The 13,599-nt window shown below is 44.9% G+C and overlaps 1 protein-coding gene across 3 annotated transcripts in view; it reads right to left on the bottom strand.

The window, feature by feature from the left end:
* The window catches only part of COPG1 (coat protein complex I subunit gamma 1), a 30,307-nt gene that overhangs the window by 3,204 nt on the left and 13,504 nt on the right, over positions 1-13,599 (bottom strand). For all 3 annotated transcript variants that reach the window (XM_077924951.1, XM_077924952.1, XM_028719160.2), the window contains exons 14-21: positions 10,915-11,158; positions 9,636-9,711; positions 8,417-8,520; positions 6,566-6,691; positions 6,054-6,122; positions 4,848-4,990; positions 2,120-2,291; positions 1,372-1,469 (exon numbers count right to left, since the gene is read on the bottom strand). In XM_077924951.1, coding sequence (XP_077781077.1) covers positions 1,372-1,469; positions 2,120-2,291; positions 4,848-4,990; positions 6,054-6,122; positions 6,566-6,691; positions 8,417-8,520; positions 9,636-9,711; positions 10,915-11,158 — 1,032 coding nt within the window. The remainder of the gene's footprint in view (positions 1-1,371; positions 1,470-2,119; positions 2,292-4,847; positions 4,991-6,053; positions 6,123-6,565; positions 6,692-8,416; positions 8,521-9,635; positions 9,712-10,914; positions 11,159-13,599) is intronic.

Here is a 13,599-nt window from a genome sequence, read left to right as displayed (position 1 = left end):
ACTTATGGAAGACAATCTTACTCAGCTACAAGTGATCGCCAAAGAAGAAGAAGAATATGCAAAACAGACTGATCTGCATGATATTTCCTGAGGGTGAGGAAGGAAGCTTGGTCTCCTCATAACACAAGGCCTCCCTGTAGGGAGCCTGACTCACATTATGGTCTGCATATGAAGGAGGGGCTTGTGCTGCCCTTCCAAAAAATAACTTTGCACACCAGCCAAAAGAGAGAGAGAAAGAATATGTTTTGAGCCTTTAGCAGCATGATGCAGCATGTCATTTATGTTTCTAATATGGCACAAACGCAGACTGAATGCTGTCACTTTTTTCCATTCTTAAATGACGATCTTTTTAGTGGGTAGCTTTTGGAGCAGCGCACACAGCGGATGTGACTCTCAGCAGAATTGCCAGACACTTGGGCGGGGGTGGGGAGGAAGAAACGGAGAAGCAAAATCAATAGATCAGAGCCAGGTTCAAGTTGCATTGTGCAGTCTGCTCTTCCGAGCAGAAAAAAGAAATGCCACCCTGTGTAATGGGACTGAAGCTGCAGGGAGAAGACAAGTCTTAGGGCAAGCAAAACCTCTGCACTGGAGCAGGTAAAACAGCCCAGGCTCGAAATATCAGTTGCATGGTTGGAGTAAAAAACAGCAACTCCCAGGCAAAGGGGGAAAAAGGAGCCCTCCCTGCAAAATGTTCCTGTAGGTTTGACACTGAGAACACTTCCATGGTGCCCTAAGCTGACAGGAAATCAATGGCCCTGATACATAAAATGAAACCCACTGAGCATAAAAGCTGGCTCATCACTATCCTCCACACAGCGCATCAGCTACACTCTCTAGAGCATATTATTATGTATTCATATTTCGGGCGGGGGGAATAGAGCCTTTGTTATTTTAAGTGTGCCGGGAAGGCTGTATTTTGCTTAAAAAGACCCCTCCTTACCCAAAAGTTTACAAGCAAAACAGCTTTGCTGGAGCATTTTATCTATGAAATGTGGGGATAGCACAGGGAGCTCAGAGTAGTCCTGCCCCAGGGAGATGTCACAGCCTTCAAGTAAATGGCTGCCAACATTCAGCTGGCTATAAGCCAGGTCTGTGTGTGAGCAGCTGGTGACAGGACACCCCAGGTTTGACACTTAGCCATCTGGACATGCTGAGACTCAACAGCCTGTTAGCTCAGAAGCTGGTCAATCCATCCTCTGGCCCTGATGAGACAGGGTTTCTAATGCATTTGTTAGATCAAGCCATAGCTCCCCAGAGGAGGTCGGGGGGCAAAGCCATGTCACCCTGGATGGCCTTGCCTTGGCTCACATCTCACCACCTGACCAGGAGACATTGAAAAAGGGACAGGAAAGTAGCTAAATCTCCTCTTACCACATATTCGTCCTCATAGCCCTCTTCCTCTGCTTCACCGGTGTTCGGGTCACAGTCCTTGACAGTGAATTTCATCATGCAGCTGAACGTACAGGCCACTGCAGAAAGGGGAAAAAGAAAAAGAAATCAAGCACAAAGATCTGTGAAATGTACAAGTTAATTTATATTCCTGTCTCAGCTCCTAGGTTCCAGTCTGCCTATTTATTAAAAAGTGAGAGAGGACTGAGAGGAGTGCTTGTAATGTTCTAATTTCCCAACAAGACAGTTCTCCCCTAGACAGAAAAGTCAAATTAACCTACCAACCTCACTCAAGGTAAACAAGGTTTTTCCACAGAAAGGGTGTCTAGAAGTCTTTAGGCCTACAATTCACACACTGTTATTATAGGCTCATGTCCAATGCAGTGCTAATAAACTGTCCCATCTGCACAAGGATTTACACTGACACAATGGTACATTCCCCTTTCTCTCCAAGCACGTCTCTAAATCTGTTCCAGGATCCCCCGGCTCCCATTTGGAGCATTTTAGTCGGGTACAGGGCACGTGCGGGCAAAGTCAGTCCCACTGTGCAAAACAGATCCTTGCACTGACAGGACCGAGCACTGCATTTGAGACAAGTCTTCAAATAAAAAACACGTGAATTCTCAAAAGCCATTTAACGTCTGTTAAAATGGACAGGGGGTGCAAGCTCAGAACTACAAGGCAGCTTGGTCTGACTGAGAAGGGAAGAAAACAGAGAAAATCTTGTTACCTGCTGTTGGGTCCTCTTCAGGCAATGCAATCAATGTATAGCAAGTGCCAGGTTGGTTGTACAGCAAACTTTTGGCCGGTATGTAACCAATGACCTCATATGCCTCAGTTGGCTCCATCTGCACTGTGACATTTTCCAGAATCTGATCATTCAGGGTGTTTGTGCAGTCAAACTATCAGGGAAAAACAAGGAACATCATGGCACAAAATACTGAATGTACTTTACTGTAATGTTTGGGGGTTTTGTTTATTTAAAAGCATTTCTAAGTCTCTTAATCTTTCTTTAAAAATAATTCTGAGCAATATACAACACAAAAATGAAACAAAAAAATACAACATAAAACCAATTGTTGGTATCTGTCTGTCTCAAGAGACAACGGAGTGTCCTTCTGGGAGCAAAGCCAGGCTGTCAGAGAATCACAGCAACCTGCTGTGGCTGCAGAGACCAGAAACTCATAACTGCTGCCCCCCCCCCATGTTGTTTTTGCTGTGTTAGCAGCACCAAAGTGACCTCTCCACGGGGCAAACCTGGGCACTATGTACAGAGATCCTGGGCTCAGTAAAAGGATAATACTGTATGAAAGTAATATATAAAAACAAAAATTCAGGGAATTTACATTAAGACAGAGTACGATCTTAGGGATTAGGGAAAACCTAGGCCAAAATATGTTTCTTTATAAGATATCTGAAGTGACTGGTGGTTGCTGCTTCAAAGGGAAGGATTTTCCATAATATAGGGGCAATAGCGGAAAATGCCCATTTTGGGGGCACCATCCTATAACATTCTGTAGGGTGAGATATGCAGAGGATATAAACGATCTTGCTGGTTTACAGAGGAGTAGGCGGTCTTTCAGGTTAACTGGTTTCCAACAATAGTTTTCAAAGACACACATAGTAAGACCCATATTTAAGGCGATAACTGCAGAAAGCACCTGCTTCAGTGCATCTGCAGACATAGTGCCTGCACTGGTCCTGGGTTGACCCTCCACACCCAACTAAGCTGTAGGCCAGTGCAGTTCTTGAGCCAGCATAGGCACAGAGCCTGCTTCCATGAAGATCCAATTTCCATATACAGTAACTCACAACTTACACACATTTAACTACTGTATTCAGCTTTAAGTGCTTGGCAATCAATCAATCAATCAATCAATCAATCAATCAATCAAATAAAAAAAATGGATGGAAAAGAGGCATATTTCCAGGGGGAAAAGACTTTGGCAATCCCACCTGCCATGCCATGGAGCTCCATGAGTTTTGACAATACACGATTTTGGCTTTACACCCTATCCCCGGAACATAACCCCAGTGTAAGTTGAGAGTCGCCTGCATTGGCTTCCTCTGCTACAATATTTCTTGGGCTGAAACATCCTTAAGAATGGCTTTCCATCCTCCAGCATCACCACTGGAGTGCACATTTCCCAAGGCATATACAGTTTCAGTAGTAAAACAAATCTGCATATATTTTAGGATCAGCATCAAAAGTGGTTCTTAGCATTGTAATGGGGTCAGGTAGACACCCACTAGGACATCTCCCCATCTTTCAGATATGAAAAGGAACCTGTGCCCTGCCATAAGCTAATCCAACCTACCCTCGTGGAGCTGTGCTGCATGCATCAATCATCTGACCCTGCTTAGCTGAGGGAAATCCTCTGGTCTGAGGCCTCTGTGAGGGACAACCCCAAATGAATCATTCTAGGCACCAGGCCACCGTGTTATTTGCATGCCCCCCATTCTCCTCCTCCAGTTCAGCCACAAGAAGATTGGAAGGTTCTGCTTCTGTTTCTAATGAACCACGGTTACTCATTTTGTTTAAACCCAGACCCAATGTGGTTAAGTCTTAGGGCAGGGATGGGGAACCTCAGAACCAGGGACCAAAAGCAGCCCTCTGACTAACTAAGCCTCTTGAGACTTTACCCAGGCCACAATCTCCTCACCAGCCACAGCCCTGCTTCGAACCTCTGAGTGTTTTATCTCGCGAGACTATGTCCTTGACCTCTCAGTATGCCTCTTGACTGCCTGGATGGAGGACAGAGAGGTGTGCAAGCATATGTAGAATCACAGAGCGATAGAGTTGGAAGGGGCCCCCAAGGATCGTCTACTCTAGTCCAACCCTCTGCAATGCCGGAATCTCAGCTAAAGCATCCATGACAGATGGCCACCCAACCTCTGCTTATAAACCTCCAAGGAAGGAGGGTCCACCACCTCCTGAGGGACCCCGTTCCACTGCTGGAACAGCTCTTACTGTCTGAAAGTTCCTCCAGATGTTTAGTCAGAAACTCTGTTCTTGTAATTTGAATCCATTGGCTAGGGTCCTAGCCTCCAGAGAAGGAGAGTCACTTATGTGTATATGATTGGCAGCAATCCTTTGTATGTGGGTGCTGAGTGCGATTGGTTGGTTGACAGGGGTAGTGAATGATTGTAGTGACTGGGGAACAGATGTTGTGAGCGTGAGACTGGGCAAGTGGCGGTATGAAAAGGGTGTTTTATGTTTGTTAGGATTCTACCTTATGCTGCCTCAAATGCTATTTGACTTTATTTATACTGATACTGTTTTCATGGATATGGAAACCATATTTGGCGCTTATTTGAAGGTAAACCATGTGACATTTTTATTGCACCCACTGTGCATATATCATACTGTAAACAACTCTGAGATGTCCAAACATTAACCCATCTATAAATGGAAGAGACTACTGTCACTACTCATGTATTTTCAACGCAGTACCCACCTGGAACACCATGTGGTTTGTGAACGTGTGCTTGGTACAGTGGATCACGTACTCCGTCTCCAATTCTGTAAGAGCCACTGGCTCGGAAGAGGACTTGAACAACGGGCCGAGTTCTCGGAACTCTGGGATAGCAGCTAATTGTTCTAAAATACAGTTTTTTAAAAGGCAACAAATAGGTTTCCATTTACTGTCAGAGGATGAGTTCTAAAGTCAAGTGCAAGGACACACAGAGAGAGAAAGAATTGGCAAGTGGAACCTATTCAAGATTTCTGCTCTACTTAGACCATAGCTTTAGGGAAATAAACAACTCCCAGCCTCAGTTCCCTCATCTGTAAAACATGGATAAAAACATTCAAGTACAGAACAACACAAGAAGAGCCTGCTGAATCAAGAGAATGGCTCATGTAGACCAGCATCCTATTCAATTATGAACAAGTTAAAGATCACAGGTCCCAGTACTGATCCTTGGCGGAATTCCATTTATTCCTGCTCTCTGCTTCTAGCACCTAACCAATTCTTGATCCAGGAATTGCTTACTCAGCAGTCTTTGGCGAGGTACCTTGTGGAAAGCTTTTTGAAAGTCAAAGAACACCACAGATCACCTCTATCTATGCTTGTTGACACTGTCAAAGAACTCTTAATAGGTTTGTGAGAAAGGATTTTCCCTCATAGAAGCCAAGCTGGTTCTACTTCAGCAAGACTTGATCTTATATGCTTGGCTATTTTATCCTTAACAATACTTTCCACCAGTTTCCCCCCAAACATTAAGCTAACTGACCTATAACTTTTAGGATCCTCCCTGGATCCCTTTTTTAAAAATTGTATTACCTGAGAACTGGAAAGTAGCTAATGTATGCAGGTTGATCTGAGGGACAAGTTTCACATTTCTGTTTAGAAGATCAACAATTTCACATTTGAGTTCTTGCAGTGGATGCCATCTGGAACTGGCAATTTGTCCGTTTCTCTTTAGTCAAAGTTGGCCCACAAGTGGGGGAGATAAGGATCTAGCCCAGTGTCCAGATCTAGTTCCTCCAACTGCTATATACATTAAAAAGTAGTTGATCTTGACTCTACTCTCCCCCAAAACATTTCTAGTTAACACACTTCATCTATCAGAAAAATCTCAGATATCGAAAGACTGAGGGAATAATCCTACAAATTGCTCAACTGTCACATTCTATACTCAAATACAAGGCGATATCATACCTTGGAATATTTCTTGTCTGGTTGCTGCCACTTTCTCTGGCTGCTTGGTGGCAGACACCGGAGCATTTTCTGCAAATGGAGCAAGAAAAACACAGCACATGTACAGTAATTCACGTTTGCTAACCTGAAGCTCTGTTGTAGTAATTCAAAAGGGGAATCGAACCTCTTACAGAGAAACAGCACCTTATTTTTGGTGCTCATTTAGAAAACCAGGACAGGAGGTGGGAGGAGAGCCAGAATTGGAACAAACAGCAGGTTGATTACAGTAATGGAAGAAGATGGCACCAATATTCTGATCAGGTAGCAGCATAAGGGGAAAAGAAAACGGTCCCTGATGTCTTAGCAAGATGAAACTGAAGCAATTCATAATATCGCAGGTGCTGCTGTGAAAAGGGCCCATGAAATTCAAGCCGGGCCACCTTGAAAGGGCAGAGAGAACTGGAAAGTCCCCAAGAAACGTGCTGTGCTAGACACCGATGAGAAAGTTTGTCCCTTGTTATTTCTACAATTACCTGTTCTTTGTTCAGTGATGGGGGCAGTTGCCAAGGGAACAGACTTCAGGTCAAAGGGTTTTTCAGAAGGATCCAGTGTATATTGGTGTAGCGCCCTCTCCAGGCCAGGGATGGATACAGTCAATCCTGGAGAAGAGAAAGGGTGACCAAAATTGAACTTAACAGGAAACCAGGGGCCTCTTTGTCGCCTTATAAATCAGAGCTCAATTAAGTCTCCACATCTGCTCTTCCATATGGCCTCATCCCAAAACCTGCTTAAAGGGCCTGGCTTGGGGCCAATTTAATCCCCTACAGCTTAAATGGGTTGCTGATTGAGCTAGGAGAAACTATCCACTGAGGAGATATTGCTATCCAGATGCAGAGGAACCAAATGCTTCACTGCAAATCCATTCCTGATGAATATCTGCATTTCAGGGAGCTGGGGACACTCATAACCTCAAAAGGGTACCTATGGAGACGACTCTCCTCCTGAGAGCTGCGTACAAAACAACTGGAATGCATCTGTTCCCATTCAGGGCTCAGGGAGCACAGAGGCTCTGCCATCCCTTATTATACAATCTGCACAGGAAGAGAAGCAGATCTGGAAATCAGGCTAAAATCTCTATTTGCCCTTCATGCTACACAAAGCCATCTCCGCTGACCCACAGATTAGACACACTTGAAAAGTATCAGTAAATGCTGGCAACCGAAAAGGAGCCTACAGAGCTATTCATCAAGCCTTCCCCTACTACACCACCAATTCATCAATGCTGCACAATGCACTTTGGTGTCCTAGCTTGGCAGGTGTGGAAATAAGGGGTCATCTATTGCCTGCCTTCCTGTTCCTTCTTTCTAACCAACCCCTTGGCTGAGAGGAACTGCATGTTCTACGTTAAAGGTGGAAATGATGAGCTGGTTGGAAGGTGACGGTTACTAGGTTGGGATAGAAGGGAAATTAATCTGCACGGCCGGCCCTACTGCTAGGCAAAGTGCCTTGGGCAGCAGATACTGGGGTAGATGGGCAGCAGGGTCCGGTCCCTCCTAAGCCTCCTGGACATTCCCTTCCATTGGAGGAGAGACCTGCACGTATGCTGCACAGCCTCTTTTGGCTCCCCAAAACTAGCCAGCTGTCTCATATGTAGCATAGGATGCTATCCCATCACCAGTGTCAAAGGAAGGTTCAGAGGCCAGGCCAGTTGGCTTCTCCATGTGGAATGGGGAGTTGGGAGGAGAACGGGCAGACTTGTGCTTCACTTCAGGCAAGTAAACATTTTGAGCTGCCCTTGTTAGTCTGTATATAGCTTTGGCAAGAGCCAATGTGGTGAATTTTAGCAAAAATAAGCTACGGGTCTCTCTTCCTTTTTCATTCCCCCCCCCTTCCTTCTACTTTATTTTCTCACTGAAACTTTTCAATAAAATATAACTTGTTTTTTAAAAAGTAAGCTAGGGGTGGCATTGTTTTGGGGTGGTAGGGTGAACAAGCTGAGAATTTTAAGTTCCCCGAGTCAGAGCTAAGGATTTATTCAATGTATGCATGACCTTCCTTTTGGTTTGTCTTATGTGACTGTGAACAATTTTGATAGCAGTATAAAATTTGCCGTGAGACTTTGGGCTACAAAACAGCTTCCCAATCTAACCTGAGCAGTTTGAAAGTCAGTTTTTTTAAAAAAAGAAAAGAAAAATACAACAGAAGTTTCAAGCCAAACTACAGCACCTACAATTCTAACTGTCAAATCTTTGTCACTGTCTTCAAGATTATTATTATTATTTTTTAAAAAACCTCCCCCAAACCCCTGTTCCACATTATGGCAAATTCTAGCCGTAAATGTGACTTTTACGTTTCACATGCCCCCAAATTGGCAGCTTGGTTACCGTTCAGGATGTAGCCAGCATTGAGGGCTTTTTGTTTCTGCTCCAAGACACTCAGGTAGAACGTGGTCCTGTCTCTCACTTCATTGTCATCATCCATCACACACCTGAAACCGAGATCAGAGAGCTCTGCTCAGTGGGAATCACTTAAATTCACATGGACCTATCCAAGTTAATCCAATCCAGATGGTCAATAAAGAGGATAGCATGCTCTGTGGTGAAGGGATCAGCAAGCAGCATATATAGCCTGTCCCAGTGCTGACAACTGTCAGGAAACAGCTGCTTACTCAGAGCCCCTTAAGACTGTTTTGTGGCGCCAAATCCAAGAGTGAATCTGCAATGGGTGGCCACCTCAGTGCATCCGAGCCTGGGAACAATCCCTTCTTTCGACCAAGGCATCTGTGCTGACCCTGCTAAGCTCCTAATCTGCTGCAGAGACTAAGATCAGAGAGCTGCATCAATGCACGCAACCCCTGACCTCCTTCAGTCCTCCTTCAGGAAGCAAACCCAAGGCTGTGTCAGCACTTTTTGGTTATTATGTTTAGGCCTCTAACAGTTCTCCTCCATTCCATCTGTGGAAGTCTTATATTTTTATCCGGCATTTTCCAATTTTGCGTTTCCCTTCCTCCGGTTTTTATTATTTTGGGGATTTGCAAAGTGAGATGTTACTGCTCCCGTTAAAAATGTTTTGTTCATTTTCTTAAGCCTTCTGCACTGATTCTATCCTCAAATCCAGCCACCTGAAACCCTGATGTCTCGATTCTGTCTGCTCTGCCTCTTTGGCCAGGGACACGGTTCCAACAGCAACAGTCCTTGCTGCAATGGTATAACAACAACAACAACAACAATATTAATAATATAATTTACTATTTATACCCCGCCTATCGGGCTGGGTTTCCAGTAGCACTGACCAGCCAGCCAGTTTTTCTAAGTCAGAAGGAAATCAGAAATTTAAAGCAGGTCTGTGCATTGTTTGCTTGGGGAAAATCAGCGGGACTTCCACATCCAATCAGATTCCTGCAGGGAACTGTAGTCCATGCCAGCCCTCTTTGACCACAGAGCAGCAGGAGTAATTATGAAATCAGCTTAGGCCACACAGTCAGCATGTCTGGCTTTTCCCAGAGCTGTCTCAACAGCAAAAAAACTGCCCATCTTTCCCAGGGAGAGTTTTTTGTGTTTTGGGTTAGATCTATGTGGTCATGCTGCTCTAATTACAACTCACCTCTTCAGCAACACAAGGACACTGGGGAGCATTTCTTCATTCTGAGCCCCAAATTTAGCCAGAGCACTCACAGCACCTGTAAGCAAGAAAGGAAAGGAGGATGATCAGCTGGAGAAGACAGTGTGGGAAGACCCTTAAAGCGGAAGTTTTCAACCTTTTTGGGTCCACGGCTCCCTTGACCAACTACCTTCTTTCTGCAGCACCCTTGTGGGGCTCAGGAGCCCAGTTGTGTCACCCCTTGCCTGCAGAGCTGGCAGCCTCTTACCCTTTTTTGAACACCTTCCCTTGCGAAGTATTCCCTCAGCCTCCTCTCTTCTTCTCTCTCCTTGGGAGTCCTCCAGAAAGCTGCAGCTGATGCCCCGGTCTGTGAGCTGCTTCCCCTGCCCCAAAGAGAGGTGCGTCCTCATACTTTCCCACAGGGCCCTGGGAAGCACCCCCTGGCCAGCCCCAGAGGCATCATTCAGCTGGGGAGCTTGTAGCCAGGGCTGCTGCAATAAACAGTTGTGCAAGCCTTTGGGAGGCAGAGACGCGAGAGGGCATCAGAGGAGGGAGGGAAGGAAAGAGGGACAGAGGCCAGTATTGCCTGCAGCACCCCTCACCATCATTCATGGCACCCCAGAGTGCCATGGCCTACTAGCTGAAAACCACTGCCTTAAAGGTTTAGCCAACCATGGAATAGGAATATATTCACAGGACTGAACCAGGAACAAATAGCTTTTATGTTATCATTAGAACCTCATATAACAGAAGTATCTGAACTATCCCTTGCAGCTAATATCCTCTTATAACATGTAAGGTATCATCGCTCTTTATCAGTACATTCTTTACGTCAGGAATGGAGAATCTGTGGCCCTCCAGATGCTGCTGAACTACAATTTCCACCATCCCTGTCCATTGTCCCTTCCAGCTGGGGCTGATGGGAGTTGGGAGTCGAACAGCACCTGGAGACTTACAGGTTCCCCATCCCTGCTTCATAAGGATAAAAATGTTCAGAAGAAATCAAGCAATGTTCCCATTTTAAAATTTAAACCCTGGTCCCAAGTGACCATTTGCCTTGATTTGATTTTAAGCCAGGAAAGCTCAATTACCCCCAACAGCATAAAGAGGAGGAGAGGCTGTCATGCTTTGCAGGCAGTAGGTCCCAGGTTCCAATCCTGGCACCTCTGGACAGGAAAGACTCCTGCCTGCCTGAATCCTGGGGAGCCAGGCAGCCCAGACAATCCTGAGCTAGACCGACCGACAACCTGACTCAATAAGCTCCTTGTATGTGTGCATGTACCTGCCCGGACTTCCTCGTGTTCCAAGACGACTCTGTTGTAAATGAAACGAATGTACTTTGAAGGGTTGTTGGTCTTAGGCCCTTCCTGGCCCAGCAGGTGGAGAATGCGGGTGGCCAGGACGGTGAACTCGCAGTCTTCAATGAACTCGCACAGGTGGGAGAGTCCGGTTTCCTTGCTCTCTGAGTTCTCCTCAATGATGCCGATGATACATTCAACAATGGCTCGCTTGTACTCAAAGCCACCCTGGACAGGAACATGAATGAGTCAGGGTGAAAGCTCAGTGGAGGACAGTGGCTCTATTTTTACAGTACCTTTCTTAAAAAGAAAAGAAAAGCTACTGGGTAATAATGATTTTTCACCTGCATTTCAAGGCAAGAGGGTGTCAGGGCGCTTACTCATATGCACTGTTTAGCGAAGAGTCTGGAATCTTTAGGATTTTATGCTTTCCTTTTATAAAGGGACACCCTGCCACCTCCCCTGCCTGTTCCATTGTCCTGCTCCAACCAATTTGCATTTTTATAATTCTTTTGCTTGCTGCCTTCTGCTGGAAAAAGAAGACGGGATACCAAAAAGAGTTTCTCATGCATATGGCTGAGAATAAAAGCCTGAAAAAAGTGCAGAGACAGACTTTACTGGAAGGCACAGGTGCAAAAGGAAAAGCCTTAGGGCTGTTCAAGGCAACCTGTTTATTCAGCATTCTTCCCAATTTGTCTGCACAAAGCTTATACAGAGATTAGATAAAGTCCAATCTGTGCTGAGCATTCGTGCCAGTTGGGTTGTTGTAGAGACAATGAGCATTCATCCTGCACTCATCCCAATTTGCTTGCTGGGTAGTTAGACATCTTCCCATTAATCATTTGTTCAACTTGCACTTCAGTGCACTTCCCTGCCACTTTCCAAATCGAAGAGTGTCCCTTTTTAAAAAGTGGATTTGTTGAGCCAGGGAGACAGAACACTTTAATCCACTTTAATTGCATAAAGCTAATGATCCGGCAAGCGCCTGAATCCCTTCCACAAAACACCGACAGCCTGGAGGCACCCTGAGTACAGCCTCCAGCATGCAGAGAACTGGGTTTTGAAGCTCTGCATTTCTTCTGTTCCAGCCGAAATCTTCTGCTGAAGAGTCCCCAGGGACTGGCTATAAATCACAGTGTTGGCAGGAAGATTTTCAAGAACGAAATTAAGGCACATATCAAACAGAATGGATGGACAGAGGTGGAACAGACCATCAAGCAATAATATTTTCATGTCCATGAAGCCCCCAAATAAACAGAATATTGGGTTCTTTCATAAAATGACATACTAGGAAAACAAGAGCATTTCATCTTCCCAGATACAACCAACAGCTGCTTATTACAAGTAGAATAGGCTATGCTTGCAGGGAAAGAGACCATTGTTTGCCCTATAGGATTTAAAAATGTGCTGCCTCATCTAAAGTTCAGTCCATATTTGATGCTGCAGCCGTCTCAGATTGTTTGCCCTGGAGCCATTAGGAATAAACGGAATGGAAGGAACATCTGAAACCAGAATACTCAGGACGATACTCTCCACCCACACAAAAAGCTATCAGAACAGAACATTCCATTTTCAGAGGGAAAGAAAAATCAGCCTAAACAGTCGTAGTTTTATCCAGATCTTACTAGAAAGCAATACAACTGAAAATATTGGCAGCTGGTTAATATATTTAGAAAAACAGACATTGCATCAGATTGCTTTTTTGAAGAAAAAAAAGTATCTGGAAAAATAATTGACTTCTGTTGGTGATCTGCCTGCAAAAATGGTTAAAGGGGTAACTCATTTCTTTGCAAGCACTGTGGCATTAGCAAAGGAAAGAGCTGATGTAACTCAGGCTGCAGATTTTTAGGTGGGGGGGGGGGAGTGTGCTGAAATGGCCAACAACTGGCTGGGAGCTGGTGCCCATTCTAAAGGAGGTGGCAAGACAGGCGGCAACTAGCACCCAGGGCTGGCAAAACTAGCACCCACCTGTCAAATTTGGTCCACAAGGCCAGTTCTGATAAGGACCTGGCCCATGGACCCAAAACATCTCCCTTTTCCTAATCTAAAATATGGAGACAGGCTGACAGTTTAAAAAAATAATTCTAACACCAAGCAGCACCTTAGAAAATCCCTCAACCCAAACTGTAGCCTTATTTACACATTAAACAGCCCCCACTGTCCTCATGCGCACTTGTGTGCACCTGATCCATGTTGAGTGAGAAGGTCCAATGTGGTTTTCTAAGCATGCTTGACTAAATTCATGTAAAAGTCTCCTTGTGACTGCTTGCCTTATCAAGGTTCCCAGTCATGCAGAGGCTTCTAAGGACGTTCACCAAATAAGTACAGCTTAATCAGTAAGCAATGCTTATCTGCAGGAAATGGTGAGTGGGTTTTAGCTAATACTGTATTGGCAAGTATGTATCATGCCTGTAGTAGGCATGTACCCTGTGAGCAGTGGTAGCATCTGACTGACATTACTCAAGTGGGGAAAGAATAAATTAATAAATTAATAATAATATATTTATACCCTGCCCATCTGACTGGGTTTTCCCAGCCACTCTGGGCAGCTCCCAACAGAATATTAATAATCATCATAATCATCATCATAATCGTAAAGCGATAAAAGATCAAACATTAAAAACTTTCCTAAAACAGGGCTGTCTTCAGATGTCTTCTAAAAGTCAGAT

This window comes from Podarcis muralis, chromosome 2 (genome assembly GCF_964188315.1).
Source record: "Podarcis muralis chromosome 2, rPodMur119.hap1.1, whole genome shotgun sequence".
NCBI lineage: Eukaryota > Metazoa > Chordata > Lepidosauria > Squamata > Lacertidae > Podarcis > Podarcis muralis.
This window is presented reverse-complemented; position numbering and strand designations above follow the sequence as displayed.